Source organism: Melozone crissalis, unplaced genomic scaffold (assembly GCF_028551555.1).
Source record: "Melozone crissalis strain CALT ecotype California unplaced genomic scaffold, PUWL_Pcris_2 ptg000672l_1, whole genome shotgun sequence".
Taxonomy (NCBI): domain Eukaryota; kingdom Metazoa; phylum Chordata; class Aves; order Passeriformes; family Passerellidae; genus Melozone; species Melozone crissalis.
Window position 1 is genome coordinate 2,011 of NW_026536340.1, and position 21,253 is coordinate 23,263.

General features: G+C 60.5%; 1 protein-coding gene across 1 annotated transcript; it reads left to right on the plus strand.

Moving 5' to 3' along the window:
• The first annotated feature begins 1,419 nt into the window (after positions 1-1,419).
• Positions 1,420-17,783, plus strand: PPP5C (protein phosphatase 5 catalytic subunit). Its single transcript, XM_054295376.1, has 13 exons — positions 1,420-1,546; positions 4,215-4,456; positions 6,364-6,511; positions 7,795-7,916; positions 7,999-8,064; positions 8,143-8,241; positions 8,337-8,442; positions 9,763-9,905; positions 11,093-11,180; positions 11,276-11,316; positions 12,460-12,638; positions 14,246-14,327; positions 17,671-17,783. Exons 1-13 carry the CDS (start codon positions 1,429-1,431, stop codon positions 17,731-17,733), a joined length of 1,497 nt encoding a protein of 498 aa, XP_054151351.1. The 5' UTR covers positions 1,420-1,428; the 3' UTR covers positions 17,734-17,783.
• The last annotated feature ends 3,470 nt before the right edge of the window (positions 17,784-21,253 follow it).

The following is a 21,253-nucleotide window of genomic DNA, read 5'->3' on the forward strand; positions in this document are numbered from 1 at the left end:
CCCTCCCCCCCACCCCGGAGCCGCTGGACCCACACGCACACCCCCCCCCCCTCCATCCCATCCCCCACCCCGGAGCTTTGGGGGGGGGTCCCTGTATGACCCCTCCCCCCCCCCCCCCCGGCTGTCCCCTCCCCCACATAAAGCGCTCTGAAAGCAGCGAGGGTGAGACCGTGATTGGGGACAGTGGGGACATTTGGGGACATTGGGGACATTGGGGGGATTTGGGGACACTGGGGACATTGGGGGACATTGGGGGAATTGGAGGGATTGGTGACATTTGGGGACATTGGGGGCATTGGGGGCATTGGGGGACATTTGGGGGACATTGGAGGATTTGGGACACCGGGGACATTTGGGGGATTTTGGGGACATTGGGGACATTTGGGGACATTGAGGGCATTTGGGACAGTGAAGACATTTGGGACATTTTGGGGACATTGGGGACATTGGGGGGACAATGGGCAGGGCCCTGGGGACACCTGGGGACACTTGGGGACCCTCAGGGACATTGGGGAAACTGGGAGTGATGGGGACAGGAGGGGACAGGGAGGGTAATGGGGACACTTGGGGACACCTGGGGACACTTGGGGACACCTGGGGACCCCGGGGACACTTGGGGACACCTGGGGACATTGGGGACATTGGGGACACGGGAAGTGATGGGGACACAGGGGACACAAGGGGACAGGAGGGTGATGGGGACATTTGGCAGGGCCCAGGGGACACCTGGTGACACCTGGGGACACCTGGTGACACTTGGGGACACCTGGGGACACTGGAATGATGGGGACACGGGGGACAGGGAGGGTAATGGGGACACCTGGGGACACCTGGGGACCCTCAGGGACACTTGGGGGACACCTGGGGACATTGGGGACACTTGGGGACCCTCGGGGACACTGGGAATGATGGGGACACGGGGACAGGGAGGGTAATGGGACACCTGGGGGACACCTGGGGACCCTCAGGGACACTTGGGGACACCTGGGGACATTGGGGACACTTGGGGACCCTCGGGGACACTGGGAATGATGGGGACACGGGGGACAGGGAGGGTAATGGGGACACCTGGGGACACCTGGGGACCCTCAGGGACACCTGGGGACACCTGGGGACACTTGGGACACCTGGGGACCCTCGGGGACACTTGGGGACACCTGGGGACATTGGGGACACGGGAAGTGATGGGGACACAAGGGGACAGGAGGGTGATGGGGACACCTGGCAGGGCCCAGGGGACACCTGGTGACACTTGGAGACCTCTGGTGACCCTTGGGGACATTGGGGGCCCCCGGGGACCCCGCGACCCCCGCCCGCTCCTCTGCCCCCCCCGGTTTACGACACCGCTCCCCCCTCCCACCGCGGCTTTGCGACAGCGGCGCTTGGCGGCCGCGCCCGGCGGCGGCGGCGGCGCTTTCCGGCCCGGCCATGGCGGAGACAGAGCGGGCGGGGAGCGGCGACGGCGCCGGCCCCGGGCGGCCCCCGAGCTCCGCCGAGCTCGAACGGGCCGAGGAGCTCAAGGCCCAAGCCAACGAGTTCTTCAAAGGTACCGGCGGGGAACGGGGGGTACCGGGGAGCGAGCCGCGGCGGGGTACGGGGGGGTGCCAGATAGGGAGCCATGAGGGAGAATGGGGGCTGCCAGATAGGGAGCCGCTGAGGGCAGTGCGGGGTAACGGGGCTGCCAGATAGGGAGCCATTGGAGGTAATGGGGGCTGCCAGATAGGGAACCGCGGCGGTTAACGGGGATTAACGGGGGATTACGGGTCTGCGAGATTGGGAGCCGCGGCGGTTAACGGGGGGTAACGGGAGGTGCCAGATAGGGAGCCGGAGCGGTTAATGTGGGCTGCCAGATTGGGAGCCATGAGGGGTAACGGGGGCTGCCAGATTGGGAGCCATTGGGGGTAACGGGGGCTGCCAGATAGGGAGCCATGGGGGGTAACGAGGGCTGCCAGACTGGGAGCCGTAGGAGGTTACAGGGGGCAATGGGGGCTGCCAGATAGGGAGCTGTAGGGGACAGTGGGGGCTGCCAGATTGGGATCTATAGGGGCTGCCAGATTGGGATCTATAGGGGACAGTGGGGGCTGCCAGATTGGGATCTATAGGGGATCTATAGGGGCTGCCAGATTGGGATCTATAGGGGACAGTGGGGGCTGCCAGATTGGGATCTATAGGGGATCTATAGGGGCTGCCAGATTGGGATCTATGGGGGACAGTGGGGGCTGCCAGATTGGGATCTGTTGGGGATCTATAGGGGCTGCCAAATTGGGATGTATAGGGGACAGTGGGGGCTGCCAGATTGGGATCTATTGGGGATCTATAGGGGCTGCCAGATTGGGATCTATAGGAGACAGTGGGGGCTGCCAGATTGGGATCTATTGGGGATCTATAGGGGCTGCCAGATTGGGATCTATAGGGGACAGTGGGGGCTGCCAGATTGGGATCTGTTGGGGATCTATAGGGGCTGCCAGATTGGGATCTATAGGGGATCTATAGGGGCTGGTCACTCCTGGCCTCTGGGACCTTGTCACTCCTGACCTTTGGTGTGTGGCCACTCCTGATCTTTGGGTTCTGGTCCCTTCTTGCCTTTGCCCCCCACCTTTGGGACCGGGTCCCTCCCAACCTTTGGGCTCTGGCCACCCCCAGCCTTTGGGACCTGGTCACTTCTTAGCTTTGGGACCTGGTCACTCCCATCCTTTGGGCTCTGGCCGCTTGCCCCTTTTGCCCCCTGTGCCCCATGCCAACGCTGTGTGTGTGGGCAGGCAAGGACCACCCCTCACCCTCACCTCCCTGCCCTCCCTGCCCAGCCTCACCCTTTGGGACCTGGTCACTTCTTACCTTTGTGCTCCAGCCACCCCCGCCCTTTGGGTTCTGGTCACTGCCAACCTTTGGGACCTGGTCACTTCTTACCTCTGATGTATGGTCACTCCTGACCTTTGGGTTCTGGTCACTTCTTACCACTGGGACCTGGTCACTCCTGACCTTTGGGACCTGGTCACCCCCACCCTTTGGATTCTGGTCACTCCCACCCTTTGGGACCTGGTCACTCCCAACCTTTGGGCTCCAGCCACCATCAACCTTTGGGCTCCGGCCACCCCTCACCTTTGGGCTCCGGCCACCCCTCACCTTTGGGACCTGGTCACTCCTGACCTTTGGGACCTGGCCACCCTCAACCTTCGGGACCTGGTCACTCTTGGCCTTTGGGCTCCAGCCACCCCCAGCCTTTGTTCTCTGGCCACTCCCACCCTTTGCTCTCTGGCCACTCCTGGCCTCTGGGGTCTGGTCACTCCTGACCTTTGGGACCTGGTCACTCCCACCCTTTGTGCTCCGGCCACTTGTCCCTTTTGGCACATGACCTCTGGCCACTTGCAGCCTTTGGGACCTGGTCACTCCTTAACTTCGGGACCTGCTCACTCCCAACCTTTGGGCTCCAGCCACCATCAACCTTTGGGCTCCGGCCACCCCTCACCTTTGGGACCTGGTCACTCCCAGCCTTTGTGCTCTGGCCACCCTCAACCTTTGGGACCTGGTCACTCCTGACCTTTGGGACCTGGTCACTCTCAAACTTTAGGTTCTGGTCAACCCCCACTTTGAGACCTGGCCACTCCTTGCCTTTGGGACGTGGTCACCCTCAACCTTTGGGTCCTGGTCACTCCCACCCTTTGGGACCTGGTCACCCCCAGCCTTTGGTATGTGGTCACTCCTGGCCTTTGGGGTCTGGTCACTTCTGGCCTTTGTGCTCCAGCCACTCCTGGCCTTTGGGTTCTGGTCACTTCTTTCCATTGGGACCTGGTCCCTCCCAACCTTTGTGCTCCAACCACCCTCACCCTTTGGGGTCTGGTCACTCTCACCCTTTGGGACCCGGTCACTCTCACCCTTTGGGACCCGGTCACCCTCACCCTTTGGGACCTGGTCCCTCCCAGCCTTTGTGCTCCAACCACCCTCACCCTTTGGGACCTGGTCACTCTCACCCTTTGGAACCCGGTCACCCTCACCCTTTGGGACCTGGTCCCTCCCAGCCTTTGTGCTCCAACCACCCTCACCCTTTGGGACCTGGTCACTCTCACCCTTTGGGCTCCAACCACCCTCACCCTTTGGGACCTGGTCACTCCTGACCTTTGGGTTCTGGTCACTCGTCATTTTTGTCCCGTGACCTCTGGCCACTCCCGTGACCACCGTCCACCCCTGTGTGTGTGTGTGTGTGTGTGTGTGCGCAGGCAAGGACTACGAGAGCGCGGTGCGCCTGTACAGCAGCGCCATCGAGCTGAACCCGTCCAACGCCATCTACTATGGCAACCGCAGCCTGGCGTACCTGCGCACCGAGTGCTACGGCTACGCCCTGGCCGACGCCACGCGCGCCCTGCAGCTCGACAGCAAGTACGTCAAGGGCTACTACAGGAGGGCCGCCAGCAACATGGCCCTGGGCAAGTTCAAGGCCGCCCTCAGGGACTACGAGATGGTGAGAGATGGGAGAGGTCACTCTGTCTGTCCTGGGGTCAGGGGAGGGGTCAGTGTGTGTGTCCTGGGGTCAGGGGAGGGGTCAGTGTGTGTGTCCTGGGGTCAGTGTGTGTGTCCTGGGGTCAGGGGAGGGGTCAGTGTGTGTGTCCTGGGGTCAGTGTGTGTGTCCTGGGGTCAGCGTGTCCATCCTGGGGTCAGGGAAGGGGTCAGTGTGGGTGAGCTGGGGTCAGGGGAGGGGTCAGTGTGTGTGTCCTGGGGTCAGGGAAGGGGTCAGTGTGTGTGTCCTGGGGTCAGTGTGTGTGTCCTGGGGCCAGGGGAGGGGTCAGTGTGTCTGTCCTGGGGTCAGGGTGTGTGTCCTGGGGTCAGTGTGTGTGTCCTGGGGTCAGGGGAGGGGTCAGTGTGTGTGTCCTGGGGTCAGGATGTCTGTGCTGGGGTCAGTGTGTCTGTCCTGGGGTCAGGGGAGGGGTCAGTGTGTGTGTCCTGGGGTCAGTGTGTCTGTCCTGGGGTCAGGGTGTGTGTCCTGGGGTCAGTGTGTGTGTCCTGGGGTCAGGGAAGGGGTCAGTGTGTGTGTCCTGGGGTCAGTGTGTGTGTCCTGGGGCCAGGGGAGGGGTCAGTGTGTCTGTCCTGGGGTCAGGGTGTGTGTCCTGGGGTCAGTGTGTGTGTCCTGGGGTCAGGGGAGGGGTCAGTGTGTGTGTCCTGGGGTCAGGATGTCTGTGCTGGGGTCAGTGTGTCTGTCCTGGGGTCAGGGGAGGGGTCAGTGTGTGTGTCCTGGGGTCACTCTGTCTGTCCTGGGGCCAGGGGAGGGGTCAGTGTGTGTGTCCTGGGGTCAGTGTGTCTGTCCTGGGGTCAGGGGAGGGGTCAGTGTGTGTGTCCTGGGGTCAGGATGTCTGTGCTGGGGTCAGTGTGTCTGTCCTGGGGTCAGGGGAGGGGTCAGTGTGTGTGTCCTGGGGTCAGTGTGTCTGTCCTGGGGTCAGGGTGTGTGTCCTGGGGTCAGTGTGTGTGTCCTGGGGCCAGGGGAGGGGTCAGTGTGTCTGTCCTGGGGTCACTCTGTCCATCCTGGGGGTACATGGTCAGCACCATGGCCCTGGGCAAGTTCAAGGCCGCCCTCAGGGACTACGAGATGGTGAGAGGGGTCAGTGTGTCCATCCTGGGGTCAGGAGAGGGTTGGGGACATCGCTGAGGTCAGTGTGTCCATCCTGGGGTCAGGAGAGGGTTGGGGACATCGCTGAGGTCAGTGTGTCCATCCTGGGGTCAGGGAAGGGTTGGGGACATCGCTGAGGTCAGTGTGTCCATCCTGGGGTCAGGAGAGGGTTGGGGACATCGCTGAGGTCAGTGTGTCCATCCTGGGGTCAGGAGAGGGTTGGGGACATCGCTGAGGTCAGTGTGTCCATCCTGGGGTCAGTGTGTCCATCCTGGGGTCAGGGTGTCCATCCTGGGGGTCAGGGTGTGCATCGTGGGGTCAGTGTGTCCGTCCGGCGGTCAGTGTCTGTGTCCTGGGGTCAGGGTGTCCATCCTGGGGTCAGTGTGTCCCCACTGTCCCCACACCCTCAGGCCATGTCCCCACTGTCCCCACACCCTGGAGCCGTGTCCCCATCTGTCCCCAGGCTGTCCCCACACCCTGAGGGGCTGTCCCCACGCCCTCAGGCCATGTCCCCACTGTCCCCACACCTTCAGGAGCTGTCCCCACCCTGTCCCTGTGCTGTCCCCACACCCTGAGGGGTTGTCCCCACACCCTCAGGCCATGTTCCCGCTGTCCCCACACCCTCAGGCCGTGTCCCCGCTGTCCCCAGGCTGTCCCTGGCTGTCCCCACACCCCGAGGGACTGTCCCCAGGCTGTCCCCACACTCCGAGGAGCTGTCCCCACACCCCGAGGGACTGTCCCCGCGCTGTCCCCGTGTGTCCCCGCAGGTGGTGAAGGTCAGGCCCAACGACAAGGACGCCAAGCTCAAGTACCAGGAGTGTCACCGCATCGTCAAGCAGAAAGCGTTCGAGAGGGCCATCGCCAGCGACGAGCACAAGCGCTCCGTGGTGGACTCGCTCGACATCGAGAGCATGAGTGAGACCCCACAATGGCACTGGGGGGTCCTGGGGGGCTCTGGGGTCATTTTGGGGTGCTCAGGGGTCATTTTGGGGGGCTCAGGGGGGTCCTGGAGGGGGCCATCGCCAGCGACGAGCACAAGCGCTCCGTGGTGGACTCGCTCGACATCGAGAGCATGAGTGAGACCCCACAATGGCACTGGGGGGTCCTGGGGGGCTCAGGGGTCATTTTGGGGTGCTCAGGGGGGCTCAGAGGGGCTCAGGAGTCATTTTGGGGGGCTCAGGGTTCATTTTGGGGGGCTCCTGGGGGTCCTTGGGGGGCCATCGCCAGCGACGAGCACAAGCGCTCCGTGGTGGACTCGCTCGACATCGAGAGCATGAGTGAGACCCCACAATGGCACTGGGGGGTCCTGGGGCCTCTGAGTTCACTTTGGGGGGCTCAGGGGGGCTCAGAGGGGCTCAGGAGTCATTTTGGGGGGCTCAGGGGTCATTTTGGGGGGCTCAGGGGGGTCCTTGGGGGGCCATCGCCAGCGACGAGCACAAGCGCTCCGTGGTGGACTCGCTCGACATCGAGAGCATGAGTGAGACCCCACAACGGGCTGGGGAGGGGTCCTGGGGGGCTCAGGGTTCATTTTGGGGGCTCAGGGGTCATTTTGGGGGGCTCAGGAGGGGCTCAGAGTGAGCCTGGAGGGGCTCAGAGGTCATTTCGGGAGGCTCAGGAGTCATTTTGGGGATCTCATGGATCACTTTAGGGGTCTCAGGGCTCACTTTGGGGGACCCGGGGGTCACTTTGGGGAGCTTAGGGGGAACCTGGAGGGGCTCAGGAGTCATTTTGGGGGGCTCAGGGGTCACTTTGGGGCTCCTTATAGAGCCCCCAGTGGAGGATCAATGTCCCTGGGAGGGGCTGGGGTCTCCAGGAAGGTCCCTGGGAGGGTCTGGGGGGTCCCTGGGAGGATTTTGGGGTCCTCTGAGGGTCCCCTGAAGGTCTCTGGGAAGGTTTTGGTGTCCCCTGAAGGTCCCTGGGATGGTTTTGGGGTCCCTTGAGTGTCCCCTGAGGGTTCCTTGAGGTCTCTGGGATGGTTTTGGTGTCCCCTGAAGGTCCCTGGGATGGTTTTGGGGTCCCCTCAGTGTCGCCTGAGCCTCTCGAGGTGCCCACCTGAGCTTTTGTCCCCTCTGGAGTTCTCAGAGTCCCCTCCACGAGGGTCCCCAGCACCCCCTGACCCTGTCCCCACGCTGCCACCCCTCTGTCACCGCATTGTCACCCCACTGTCACCGCACTGTCATCCCGCTGTCACCCCACAGCCATCGAGGACGAGTACAGCGGCCCCAAACTCGAGGACGGCAAGGTCACCTTGGCCTTCATGAAGGACCTGATGCAATGGTACAAGGACCAGAAGAAACTCCACAGGAAATGTGCCTACCAGGTACCCCAAAACCCCCCAGAATCCCCCCAAAATGTCCCCCCTGCTGTCCCCCCTGCTGTCCCCACACGTCCCCACCCCGCAGATCCTGGTGCAGGTGAAGGAGGTGCTGGCCAAGCTGCCCACCCTGGTGGAGACCACGTTGAAGGAGGTGGGTTCTGCTGCCCGTGGGGGTGTCCCCGGGGGTGTCCCCAGGTGCCAGCACGGTGACATCGGTGTCCCCTGGCAGACAGAGAAGGTGACGGTGTGCGGTGACACCCACGGGCAGTTCTACGACCTGCTCAACATCTTCGAGCTCAACGGGCTCCCCTCCGAGGCCAACCCTTACGTATCCACGCCCTGAGGGTCCCCATGGGGGTGGCACAGGGCTGGGGGGACACTGGGGACACCGTGGGAGGTGGCATTGTCCTCAGCCGGTGACAGATTTTCAACGGCGACTTCGTGGACCGCGGCTCCTTCTCGGTCGAGGTCATCCTGACGCTCTTTGGCTTCAAGCTGCTCTACCCTGACCACTTCCACCTGCTCCGAGGTACTGCCAGGGCCTGGGGGGCCAGGCCTGGGGCCCCCCTGGCTGGCTCTGGGGGGGTCGTGTCCCCACACATGTCCCCCTGTTGTCCCCAGTTGTCCGAGTGGATCACTATTTGGCAGCGCCCGTTGTACTCTATGGATCACTTTTTGGCAGACCTTGTAAATTGGGAGTTTTTGTCACTGTCCTGTCCCTGTCCCATTGGGGTTGGGGACATCCCTGTCATTTTGCCCCTGCTCCGAGGTACTGCCAGGGTCTGGGGGGCGAGGCCTGGGGCCCCCCGGCTGGCTCTGGGGTGTGTGATGTCCCCTGTTGTCCCCAGTTGTCCCCAATTGTCCCTAATGGATCACTATTTGGCAGCGCCCGTTGTGCGCTATGGGTCACTTTTTGGCAGATGGTGTAAATTGGGAGTTTTTGTCACTGTCCCATCTCTGTCCCTTTGTGGTTGGGGACATCACTGTCACTTGGGGGTGTCTCTGTCCCCTTGGGGTCGCTGGCATCCCTGTCCCATTGAGGTTGGGGACATCCCTGTCCCATTGAGGTTGGGGACATCCTTGTCCCCTTGGGGTTGGTGACATCCCTGTCATTTTGCCCCTGCTCCGAGGTACTGCCAGGGCCTGGGGGGTGAGGCCTGGGCCCCCCCAGCTGGCTCTGGGGGGTGTGATGCCCCCAGTTGTCCCCAATAGATCACAATTTGGCAGCGCAAAACTATACTATTATAGTCTATAGATCTCTTTTTGGCAGGTGTTGTAAATTGGGAGTTTTTGTCACTGTCCCATCTCTGTCCCTTTGGGGTTGGGGACATTTCTGTCACTTGGGGGTGTCCCTGTCCCATTGAGGTTGGGGACATCCCTGTCCTATTGAGGTTGTGGACATCCCTGTCCCATTGGGGTTGGTGCCATCCCTGTCCCTCTGGGGTTGGTGCCATCTCTGTCCCTTCGGGTTGGTGCCATTCCTGTCCCATTGGGGTTGGTGGCATCCCCGTCCCATTGAGGCTGGGGACATCCCTGTCCCTTGGTGCCCTCCCTGTCCCCAACCCCAGGACCAGCTCATGGTGCTACATCACGGCGTTGTGTCCCCTCTGTCCCATTGTCGTGTCCACCCCGTGTCCCCTGCAGGGTGCAGGACCCTGTCCTGTGTCACAGGGCCACATCCCCTGTCCCCAACCCTTGTCCCCTGTCCCATGTCCCCCATCCCATATCCCTGGGGATGTGGACTCTGGGGGCCATGTCCCCAACCCCGGGCGGTGTCCCCAACCCCGGGCGGTGTCCCCAGCCCCAGGCGGTGTCCCCAGGGGTAGCAGTTGTCCCCGTGTCCCCTCAGGGAACCACGAGACGGACAACATGAACCAGATCTACGGCTTCGAGGGCGAGGTGAAGGCCAAGTACACGGCGCAGATGTTCGCGCTCTTCAGCGAGGTCTTCGAGTGGCTGCCCCTGGCCCAGTGCATCAACGGCAAAGTGCTGGTGAGGGGACACCGAGGGGACATTGTCACCCGGAGTCACTATCTGGCAGCTGTCATTTACAGTAATGGATCCCAGTTTGGCAGCCCTTTTGGCTCTCTATCTGGCAGCTGTCATTTGCAGTTATGGATCCCAATTTGGCACACCGTAGTGACTCACTATCTGGCAGCCCCATTAATTTTAATGGATCCCAATTTGGCATACAATGGGGCTCACTATCTCGCAGCCTTGTTGATTTGAATGGATCCCAATTTTGCAGTCATTTTGGCTCACTATCTCGCAGCCTTGTTGCTTTGAATTGATCCCAATTTGGCAGCACTGTGGCTCACTATGTGGCAGCGCCCATTGGCAGTAATAGATCCCAATTTGGCAGCCCATGTGGCTCACTGTGTGGCAGCCCCGTTGATTTTAATGGATCCCAATGTTGCAGCCCTGATGGCTCACTATCTGGCAGCTGTCATTCTCAGTAATAGATCCCAATTTGGCAGCACATTTTGGCTCACTATCTCGCAGCTGTCATTCACAGGAATGGATCTTTATTTGGCATCCTTTTTGGCTCACTCTCTGGCAGCCCCGTTGATTTTAATAGATCTCAATTTGGCAGCCCTAGTGGCTCACTATCTCACAGCTGTCATGCCCCGTTGATTTTAATGGATCCCAATTTTGCAGCCATTATGGCTCACTATCTCACAACCCCGTTGATTTAATGGATCCAAATTTGGTAGCGTAGCTCACTATCTGGCAACCCCATTGCTTTTAATAGATCCCAATTTGGCATCCCTTTTGGCTCTCTGTCTGGCAACCCCGTTGATTTTAATGGATCCCAGTTTGGCATACAATGGGGCTCACTATCTGGCAGCCTTGTTGATTTGAATGGATCCCAATTTTGCAGCCGTTATGGCTCACTATCTCGCAGCCTTGTTGCTTTCAATTGATCCCAATTTGGCAGCAGTGTGGCTCACTATGTGGCAGCGCCCATTGGCAGCAATAGATCCCAATTTGGCAGCCCATGTGGCTCACTATCTGGCAGCCCCGTTGATTTTAATAGATCCCTTTTTGGCAGCCCCCTCAAAACGGGGGATTTGACCCCCCCCCCGACCCCGTCCCTGTCCCCTCGGGGTCAGGGTGACCCTGCTGTCCCCTTGCTGTCCCCCTGCCGTCCCCAATGTCCCCACGGCGTGTCCCCCCAGATCATGCACGGGGGGCTCTTCAGCGAGGACGGGGTGACCCTCGATGACATCCGCAAGATCGAGCGCAACCGGCAGCCCCCGGACTCAGGTGGGACAGGGACCCCCCCGGGATGTCCCCAAGGTGTCCCCAAGGTGTCCCCAAGGCTGAGCTGTGACCCCCCCACCCTGTGTCCCCCCATCCAGGGCCGATGTGTGACCTGCTCTGGTCTGACCCCCAGCCCCAGGTGAGCTGTGACCCCCCTCCCCGGGATGTCCCCAAGGTGTCCCCATGTCCTGGGGGTGTCCCCAAGGTCCTGGGGGTGTCCCCTGATGTGTCCCCGCTGTCCCCTGGGTGTGTCCCCAATGTCCTCACGGTGTCCCCGAGCGCCCCAATGTCCCCAAATCCCCCCAAGGCCCCCAATGTCCCAAATCACCCCAATGCCCCCAAATCCTCCCAATGTCCCTGATCCCCCCAATGTCCCCAATGTCCCCAATGTCCCCAATGTCCCCAATGTCCCCAGAACAGCCAGTCGCTCAGCAAGCGGGGCGTCAGCTGCCAGTTTGGCCCCGATGTCACCAATGCCCCCAACACCCCCAATGTCCCCAATCACCCCAATGCCCCCAGTGCCCCCAACACCCCCATTGTCCCCAATGTCCCCAGTGCCCCCAATCCCCTCAATGTCCCCAGTGTCCCCAGTGTCCCCAATGTCCCCAGTTCCCCCAATATCCCCACTGTCCCCAATGTCCCCAATGTCCCCACTGTCCCCGATGTCCCCAATGTCCCCAGAATGGCCGGTCGGTCAGCAAGCGGGGCGTCAGCTGCCAGTTTGGCCCCGATGTCACCAATGCCCCCAACACCCCCAATGTCCCCAATCACCCCAATGTCCCCAATGTCCCCAGTGCCCCCAATCCCCTCAATGTCCCCAGTGTCCCCAGTGTCCCCAATGTCCCCAGTTCCCCCAATATCCCCACTGTCCCCAATGTCCCCAATGTCCCCAGAACGGCCGGTCGGTCAGCAAGCGGGGCGTCAGCTGCCAGTTTGGCCCCGATGTCCCCAATTCCCCCAATGCCCCCAATGTCCCCAATCACCCCAATCCCCCCCAATGTCCCCAATTCCCCCGATGTCCCCAATGTCCCCGATGTCCCCGATGTCCCCAATGTCCCCAGAACGGCCGGTCGGTCAGCAAGCGGGGCGTCAGCTGCCAGTTTGGCCCCGATGTCACCAATGCCCCCAATGCCCCCAATGTCCCCAATCACCCCAATGTCCCCAATGTCCCCAATGCCCCCAATCCCCTCAATGTCCCCATTGTCCCCAATGTCCCCAATTCCCCCGATGTCCCCATTGTCCCCAATGTCCCCAATTCCCCCGATGTCCCCAATGTCCCCAGAACGGCCGGTCGGTCAGCAAGCGGGGTGTCAGCTGCCAGTTTGGCCCCGATGTCACCAAGCGCTTCCTGGAGCGGAACCGCCTGGAGCTCATCATCCGCAGCCACGAGGTCAAGCCCGAGGGCTACGAGGTGGCGCACGATGGCCGCTGTGTCACCGTCTTCTCCGCCCCCAACTACTGGTGAGGGACATTGGGGACACTGGGGACACACCTGGGGACACGGGGGGGCACGAGGTGGCGCACGATGGCCGCTGTGTCACCGTCTTCTCTGCCCCCAACTACTGGTGAGGGACACTGGGGACACTGGGGACATTGGGGACACGGGGGGGGCACGAGGTGGCGCACGATGGCCGCTGTGTCACCGTCTTCTCTGCCCCCAACTACTGGTGAGGGACACTGGGGACACTGGGGACATTGGGGACACGGGGGGGCACGAGGTGGCGCACGATGGCCGCTGTGTCACCGTCTTCTCCGCCCCCAACTACCGGTGAGGGACATTGGGGACACTGGGGACACACCTGGGGACACGGGGGTGGCGCTGTGGCCCTGGGTTTGTGCCCGTGTCACCTCGGTTTAGTCGCTGTGAGGTGTGGGGGACACTTGGCGTGGTGTCCCCAAGCCTTGGTGTCCCCTGACCTGCAGTGTCCCCAAGCACAGTGTCCCTCAGCCACGTTGGCCACTTGGTGCAGTGTCCCCAAGCCTGGTGTCCCCTGAGCTGTGTGGGACACTTGGTCTGATGTCCCCAAGCCCGGTGTCCCCTGAGCTGCAGTGTCCCCTTGGTTTGGTCGCCAGTGTCCCCTGATCTGCAGTGTCCCCAAACCCGGTGTCCCCTGAGTCACCTTGGTCACTTGGTCTGGTGTCCCCTGAGCCACGTTGTCCCCTTGGTTTTGTCCCCAGTGTCCCCAAGCCCGGTGTCCCCCAGCCCAGTGTCCCCTGAGCCACCTTGACCACTTGGTCTGGTGTCCCCAAGCCCGGTGTCCCCTGAGCTGCAGTGTCCCCAAGCCCGGTGTCCCCTCAGCCACATTGTCCCCTCAGTCCCTTCCCCAAGTGTCCCCAAGTGTCCCATCCCTGGTGGTTCCCCAGCCTTGGTGCTCCATGAAGGTTGTGCTGTGGTGTCCCCAAGTGTCCCCAAATGTCCCCAGTGTCCCATCCCTGATGGTCCCCATCCTCGGTGCTCCACGGGGGTTGTGCTCTGATGTCCCCAGATGTCCCCAAATGTCCCATCCCTGGTGGTGTCCTAGCCTGGGGGCCCATGGAGGTTGTGCTCTGATGTTCCCAAGTGTCCCCAAATGTCCCCAAATGTCCCCAAATGTCCCGTCCCTGGTGGTTCCCCATCCTCAGTGCTCCATGGAGGCTGTGCTCTGATGTCCCCAAGTGTCCCCAAGTGTCCCCCAGTGTCCCATCCCTGGTGGTTCCCCAGCCTTGGTGGCCCATGAAGGTTGTGCTGTGGTGTCCCCAAGTGTCCCCAAATGTCCTCCAATGTCCCCAAGTGTCCCCAAATGTCCCATCCCTGGTGGTTCCCCACCCTCAGTGGCCCATGGGGGCTGTGTTCTGATGTCCCCAAATGTCCCCCAGTGTCCCCCAGTGTCCCCAAGTGTCCCATCCCTGGTGATCCCCCATCCTTGGTGCTCCATGGAGGCTGTGCTGTGGTGTCCCCAAGTGTCCCCAGATGTCCCCAGATGTCCCCAAATGTCCCATCCCTGGTGGTTCCCCAGCCTCACAGGGCCCACAGGGGTTGTGCTGTGGTGTCCCCAAGTGTCCCCAAATGTCCCCAATGTCCCCTGCAGTGACCAGATGGGCAACAAGGGCTCCTACATCCACCTGCGGGGCAGCGACCTGCGCCCCGACTTCCACCAGTTCACAGCAGTGGTGAGTCTGGGGGCTGGGACCCCCAAAATCCAACCTGGGACCCCCAAAATCTGCTCTGGGACCCCCAAAATCTGCCCTGGGACCCCCAAAATCTGCCCTGGGACCCCCAAAATCCAACCTGGGACCACAAAATCTGAACTGGGACCCCAAAATCCAACCTGGGACCCCAAAATCCAAACTGGGACCCCAAAATCTGCCCTGGGACCCCAAAATCCAAACTGGGACCCCCAAAATCTGCTCTGGGACCCCCAAAATCCAAACCTGGGACCCCAAAATCCAACCTGGGACCCCCAAATCTGCCCTGGGACCCCCAAAATCTGCTCTGGGACCCCCAAAATCTGAACTGGGACCCCAAAATCCAACCTGGGACCCCAGAATCCAACCTGGGACCACAAAATCTGAACTGGGACCCCCAAAATCCAACCTGGGACCCCCAAAATCCGAACTGGGACCCCAAAATCCAAACCTGGGACCCCAAAAATCCAACCTGGGACCCCAAAATCCAAACTGGGACCCCCAAAATCCAAACCTGGGACCCCAAAATCCAACCTGGGACCCCCAAAATCTGCTCTGGGACCCCAAAATCTGCTCTGGGACCCCAAAATCCAACCTGGGATCCCCAAAATCCAAACCTGGGACCCCAGAATCCAACCTGGGACCCCCAAAATCTGCCCTGGGACCCCAAAATCCAAACCTGGGACCCCAAAATCTGAACTGGGACCCCCAAAATCCAACCTGGGACCCCCAAAATCCGAACTGGGACCCCCAAAATCCAAACTGGGACCCCAAAATCCAAACTGGGACCCCCAAAATCTGCTCTGGGACCCCCAAAATCTGCCCTGGGACCCCAAAATCCAAACCTGGGACCCCCAAAATCCAAACCTGGGACCCCAAAATCCAACCTGGGACCCCCAAATCTGCCCTGGGACCCCCAAAATCTGCTCTGGGACCCCCAAAATCTGAACTGGGACCCCAAAATCCAACCTGGGACCCCCAAAATCCAAACCTGGGACCCCAGAATCCAATCTGGGACCCCCAAAATCCAACCTGGGACCCCCAAAATCTGCTCTGGGACCCCAAAATCCGAACTGGGACCCCCAAAATCCAACCTGGGACCCCCAAAATCTGCCCTGGGACCCCCAAAATCCAAACCTGGGACCCCAGAATCCAATCTGGGACCCCCAAAATCCAACCTGGGACCCCCAAAATCTGCTCTGGGACCCCAAAATCCGAACTGGGACCCCCAAAATCCAACCTGGGACCCCCAAAATCTGCCCTGGGACCCCCAAAATCCAACCTGGGACCCCCAAAATCTGCTCTGGGACCCCAAAATCCGAACTGGGACCCACAAAATCTGCTCTGGGACCCCCAAAATCTGCCCTGGAACCCCCAAAATCCAACCTGGGACCCCAAAATCTGCCCTGGGACCCCCAAAATCTGCTCTGGGACCCCAAAATCCGAACTGGGACCCCCAAAATCCAACCTGGGACCCCAAAATCCGCCCTGGGACCCCAAAAATCTGCCCTGGGACCCCCAAAATCCAACCTGGGACCCCCAAAATCCAAACCTGGGACCCCAAAATCCAAACCTGGGACCCCAAAATCCAACCTGGGACCCCAAAATCTGCCATGGAACCCCCAAAATCCACCCTGGGACCCCCAAAATCCAACCTGGGACCCCCAAAATCCAAACTGGGACCCCCAAAATCTGCTCTTGGACCCCCAAAATCCACCCTGGGACCCCCAAAATCCGAACTGGGACCCCCAAAATCCAACCTGGGACCCCCAAAATCTGCTCTGGGACCCCAAAATCTGCTCTGGGACCCCCAAAATCCAACCTGGGACCCCAGAATCCAACCTGGGACCCCAAAATCCAAACCTGGGACCCCAAAATCTGAACTGGGACCCCCAAAATCCAACCTGGGACCCCCAAAATCTGCTCTGGGACCCCCAAAATCCGAACTGGGACCCCAAAATCCAAACCTGGGACCCCAAAATCCAACCTGGGACCCCCAAAATCTGCTCTGGGACCCCAAAATCCAAACTGGGACCCCCAAAATCTGCTCTGGGACCCCCAAAATCCAACCTGGGACCCCAAAATCCAAACTGGGACCCCCAAAATCTGAACTGGGACCCCCAAAATCCACCCTGGGACCCCAAAATCCAACCTGGGACCCCCAAAATCCAAACCTGGGACCCCAAAATCCAACCTGGGACCCCAAAATCTGCCATGGAACCCCCAAAATCCACCCTGGGACCCCCAAAATCCAACCTGGGACCCCCAAAATCCAAACTGGGACCCCCAAAATCTGCTCTTGGACCCCCAAAATCCAACCTGGGACCCCAAAATCCAACCTGGGACCCCCAAAATCCAAACTGGGACCCCCAAAATCCATCCTGGAACCCCAAAATCCAAACCTGGGACCCCAAAAATCTGCCCTGGGACCCCCAAAATCCAACCTGGGACCCCAGAATCCAATCTGGGACCCCCAAAATCCACCCTGGGACTCCAAAAATCCAAACCTGGGACCCCAAAATCCAACCTGGGACCCCAAAATCCAAACTGAGACCCCAAAAATCTGCCATGGGACCCCCAAAATCCAAACCTGGGACCCCACAATCCAACCTGGGACCCCCAAAATCCAAACCTGGGACCCCAAAATCCAACCTGGGACCCCAAAATCCACCCTGGGACCCCAAAATCTGAACTGGGGCCCCCAAAATCCAAACCTGGGACGCCAGAATCCAATCTGGGACCCCCAAAATCCAAGCCAGGGACCCTCCGAAAACCTTGGGGGTCTCAAATTTATGGGAGGGGGGTCCCCAGGGCTTATTTGGGGGGGTTCTCATCTTTTTAGGGGGTCTCCAGTGGTTATTTGGGGGGGACTTTTAGGGGGGTCTCATCCTTTTAGGGGTGCTCTTTGGGGGTCTCACCTTTATGGGGGGGGTCCAGGGGTTGTTTTGGGGGCTTCTTGGGGGGGTCTCCTCCTTTTGGGGGGACTTTTAGGGGGGGTCTCATCTTTTTTGGGGGGCTCTTGAGGGTCTCATCCTTTTGGGGTGCTCTTTGGGGGGGGTCTCACCTTTATGGGGGTGTCCCCAGTTTGATTTGGGGCGAGTTTTGGGGGGGGGGGGGGGGTCTCATAATTTTGGGGCGTCCCCAAGGTTTATTTGGGGCAACTTTTTGGGGGTCTCATCCCTTTGTGGGGGCTCTTTTCAATCTCACCTTTACGGGGACGACCCCAGGATTTTTTGGGGTGTCCGTGCTGACAATTTGGGGTGGGGGGGGACACCCCCAAACCCCCCCTGACCCCCCCCCCCCATTTTTGATTTTCTGCCCCCCCCAGCCTCACCCCAACGTCAAGCCCATGATGTACGCGAACACCCTCCTGCAGCTGGGCATGATGTGACCCCACCCGAGGGGGTCCCCACGACCCCCACCCGGACACCCCAAAAATACAACCCCGACCCCCACCCCCCCACAGCCCCCAGCACCCCCCAGGGGGGTTTTAATATATTGGAAGATTGTATTTATTCCCCTCCCCCCCCCCCCCCCCCCTCCCCCCAGTGCTCCCAGTTTGGGGCTCCAGGGGTGGGGGATGGGCCGGGGGGGGGGGGAGGGTGTTCTGGAAATTTGGGGGGGGTGGGGAAGGGTCTCCCCTCCCCCCCCTCTCCTCCCCCCTCCCCAAATTAACGAGCAATAGGTGCGAGGAGGAGGAGGAAGGGAGGGAGGGGGGAGGGGAGAATGGGGAATGGGGAGGGGTCCCGTGCCGCCCCTCCCCCTCTCCTTTTCCCCACCCCCCCCCCCCCCCCCCCGCCGTGCGGTTTTACCATCTCTGTAATTAATTAATCACGTTCAATAAAGTTAATTAAAAGTGCGGTGGGTAATTACCGTGAGCGGCCGCTGGGGGGCGCTGCAGGGCGGGGGCGCTGCCGGCGTCGCGTTGCCATGGAAACCCCACCCCGTGTTGTTGCCATGGAGACCGGGGTGGAGGGCGGGGACCCCAAATGACCCCCAGGGACCCCCAAATTTGTCCTGGGGACCCCGAAACCTCACCCAGGGACCCCCAAACCTCACCCAGGGACCCCCAAATTTGTTCTGGGGACCCCGAAACCTCACCCAGGGACCCCCAAACCTCACCCAGGGACCCCCAAATTTGTCCTGGGGACCCCGAAACCTCACCCAGGGACCCCCAAACCTCACCCAGGGACCCCCAAATTTGTTCTGGAGACCCCAAATCTCACCCAGGGACCCCCAAACCTCACCCAGGGACCCCCAAATTTGTTCTGGGGACCCCCAAACCTCACCCAGGGACCCCCAAACCTCACCCAGGGACCCCCAAATTTGTTCTGGGGACCCCGAAACCTCACCCAGGGACCCCCAAACCTCACCCAGGGACCCCCAAATTTGTCCTGGGGACCCCGAAACCTCACCCAGGGACCCCCAAACCTCACCCAGGGACCCCCAAATTTGTTCTGGAGACCCCAAATCTCACCCAGAGACCCCCAAATTTGTCCTGGGGACCTCAAACCTCTCCCAGGGACCCCTAATTTTGCCCTGGGGACTCCAGATACCCCCAGGGACCCCCAAATCTCACCCAGGGACCCCCAAATCCTCCCTGGGGACTCCCAAATCCCACTCAGGGACCCCCAAATCCTCTCTGGGGACCCCAAAAGCCCCCCAGGAATCCCCAGATTTGTCCTGGAGACCCCCAGACCTCACCCAAGGACCCCCAAATTTGTCCTGGGGACTCCCAAATCTCACTCAGGGACCCCCAAAACTTGCCTGGGCACCTCAAATCTCAACCAGGGACCCCCAAACCTCACCCAGGGACCCCCAAATCCTCCCTGGGGACCCCCAGACCTCACCCAGGGAAAGTTCCAGAAGTTTCTTGAGCCCCCCCCCCCCAAGCCCCTCCTGGGTGGCCCCAGAGGGGTTTTGGGGGTCTGGACCAGTCTGGGCCCCTCCCAGTTCGGCACTGGGACCAGTTCCAGCGTGCTGTCAATCACCGCCGCTCAGCCAATAGGAACGCGGAGCGCCTCCGTCAGTCGCGCGTCTCAGCCAATAGGAGCGCGGAGCGCCTCCGCTCGTCCCGACCCCCCCGACGGAGGGCGTCGGACGGGACGGAAACGTCTCGGAATGAGCCAAAATCACCTCGGAATGAGAAAAAATCACCTCGGAATGAGCCAAAATCACTTCGGATGTCCCCAAACCCCCTCGGAAAGGTCCAAACCCCCCTCTGATGACCCCAAATCCACCCCAAAGGGTCCCCAAATCTCTTTGGATTGACCCCAAAACCCCCTCGGAAATGCCCAAAAGCTCCTCGGATGACCCCAAATCCCCTCAGAGGGTCTCCAAATCCCCCTCGGAAAGGTCCAAAACCCCCTCGGAAATGCCCGAAACCTCCTCAGATTACCCCAAATCCGCCTCAGAGGGTCCCCAAATCCCCTTGGATGACCCCAAAACCCCCTCAGAGGGTCCCCAAATCTCCTTGGATGGACCCCAAATCCCCTCGGATGGCCCTAAATCTCCTTGGATGGACCCCAAGGCCCCTTTGATGGATCCAAAATCCCCATGAAAGTATCTCGAATCCCCTTGAGATGATCCAAAATCCCCTTGAAAGGATCCCAAATCTCCTTGAGAGGATCCGAAATCCCCTTGGAGAGGTCCAAACCCCCTTAAGAGGATCCAAAATCCCGTTAAAAGGATTGAAACCCCCTTGAGATGATCCAAACCCCCTTGAAAAGATCCAAAACCCCCTTGAAACGATCCCAAATCCCATTGTGAGGATCTGAAATTCCTTTGAGAAAGATCCAAAATCCCCTCGAAATGATCCAAAATATCCTCGAGAGGATCCGAAATCCTCTTGAGAGGATCTGAAATCCCCTTGTGTGGATCCAAAACCCTTCTGAAAGGACCCAAAATCCCTTTCTGAAAGGATCCCAAACCCCCTTGAGAGGATCCGAAATCCCTCGAAAGGATCAAAACGCCCTTGAGAGGATCCCAAATCCCCTCGGAGGATTTCAGCCCTCACACCCCCCATTCTCCCTGTACCCCCCATAGCCCCCATAGACCCCACATCCCCTATAGCTCCCCATAGCCCCCATACCCCCCAAAACCCCTATAGCCCCCATAGCCTGTATATCCCCCATAGCCCCTATAGCCCCCACAGCCCCCCATATTCCCCACATCCCTTATGGTCCCCATATCCCCCATTCCCCCCACGCCCCCTATAGCCCCCATAGCCCCCATAGACCCCACATCCCCTATAGCTCCCCATAGCCCCCATACCCCCCAAAACCCCTATAGCCCCCATAGTCTGTATATCCCCCATAGCCCCTATAGCCCCCACAGCCCCCATATATTCCCCACATCCCTTATGGTCCCCATATCCCCCATTCCCCCCACGCCCCCTATAGCCCCCACACTCCCCACAGCCCCCACATCCCCTATAGGCCCCCACTCCCTACAGCCCCTTATAGCTCCCATACCCCCCATTCTCCCTGTAGCGTCTATAGCCCCATAGGCCCCATATTCCCCCTACCCCCCACATCCCACATAGCCCCTATAGCCCCCACATCCCCCATATGCCCCACAGCCCCTATAGGCCCTATATCTCCCACACCTCTATATGCCCCACAACCCCTATAGACCCCCACACTCCCCACATCCCCCATACCCTCTATATTCCCCACACCCCCGATTTCCCCCACACCCCCTATAGCCCCTATAGCCCCCCAAGCCCCCCTACCCCCTATATCCCCCCATAGCCCTTCTATATCACCTTATAGCCCCCCTATAGCCCCCCCAAGCCTGCCTAAATCCCCCTATAGCCTCCTCAAATCCCGCCCATAGGCCCCCCAAATCCCCCTATATCACCCCATTCTCCTCATAGCCCCCGTAGCCTCCCCATATCCCCTGTACCCCCA

Excerpts from the sequence above, each read along its gene's own strand:
- PPP5C (XM_054295376.1), top strand. The coding sequence starts at position 1,429 with ATGGCGGAGACAGAGCGGGCGGGGAGCGGCGACGGCGCCGGCCCCGGG. Across the intron at positions 1,547-4,214 it reads AGCCAACGAGTTCTTCAAAG|GCAAGGACTACGAGAGCGCG; the intron begins GTACCGGCGGGG and ends GTGTGTGCGCAG. Across the intron at positions 8,242-8,336 it reads CCTCCGAGGCCAACCCTTAC|ATTTTCAACGGCGACTTCGT; the intron begins GTATCCACGCCC and ends AGCCGGTGACAG.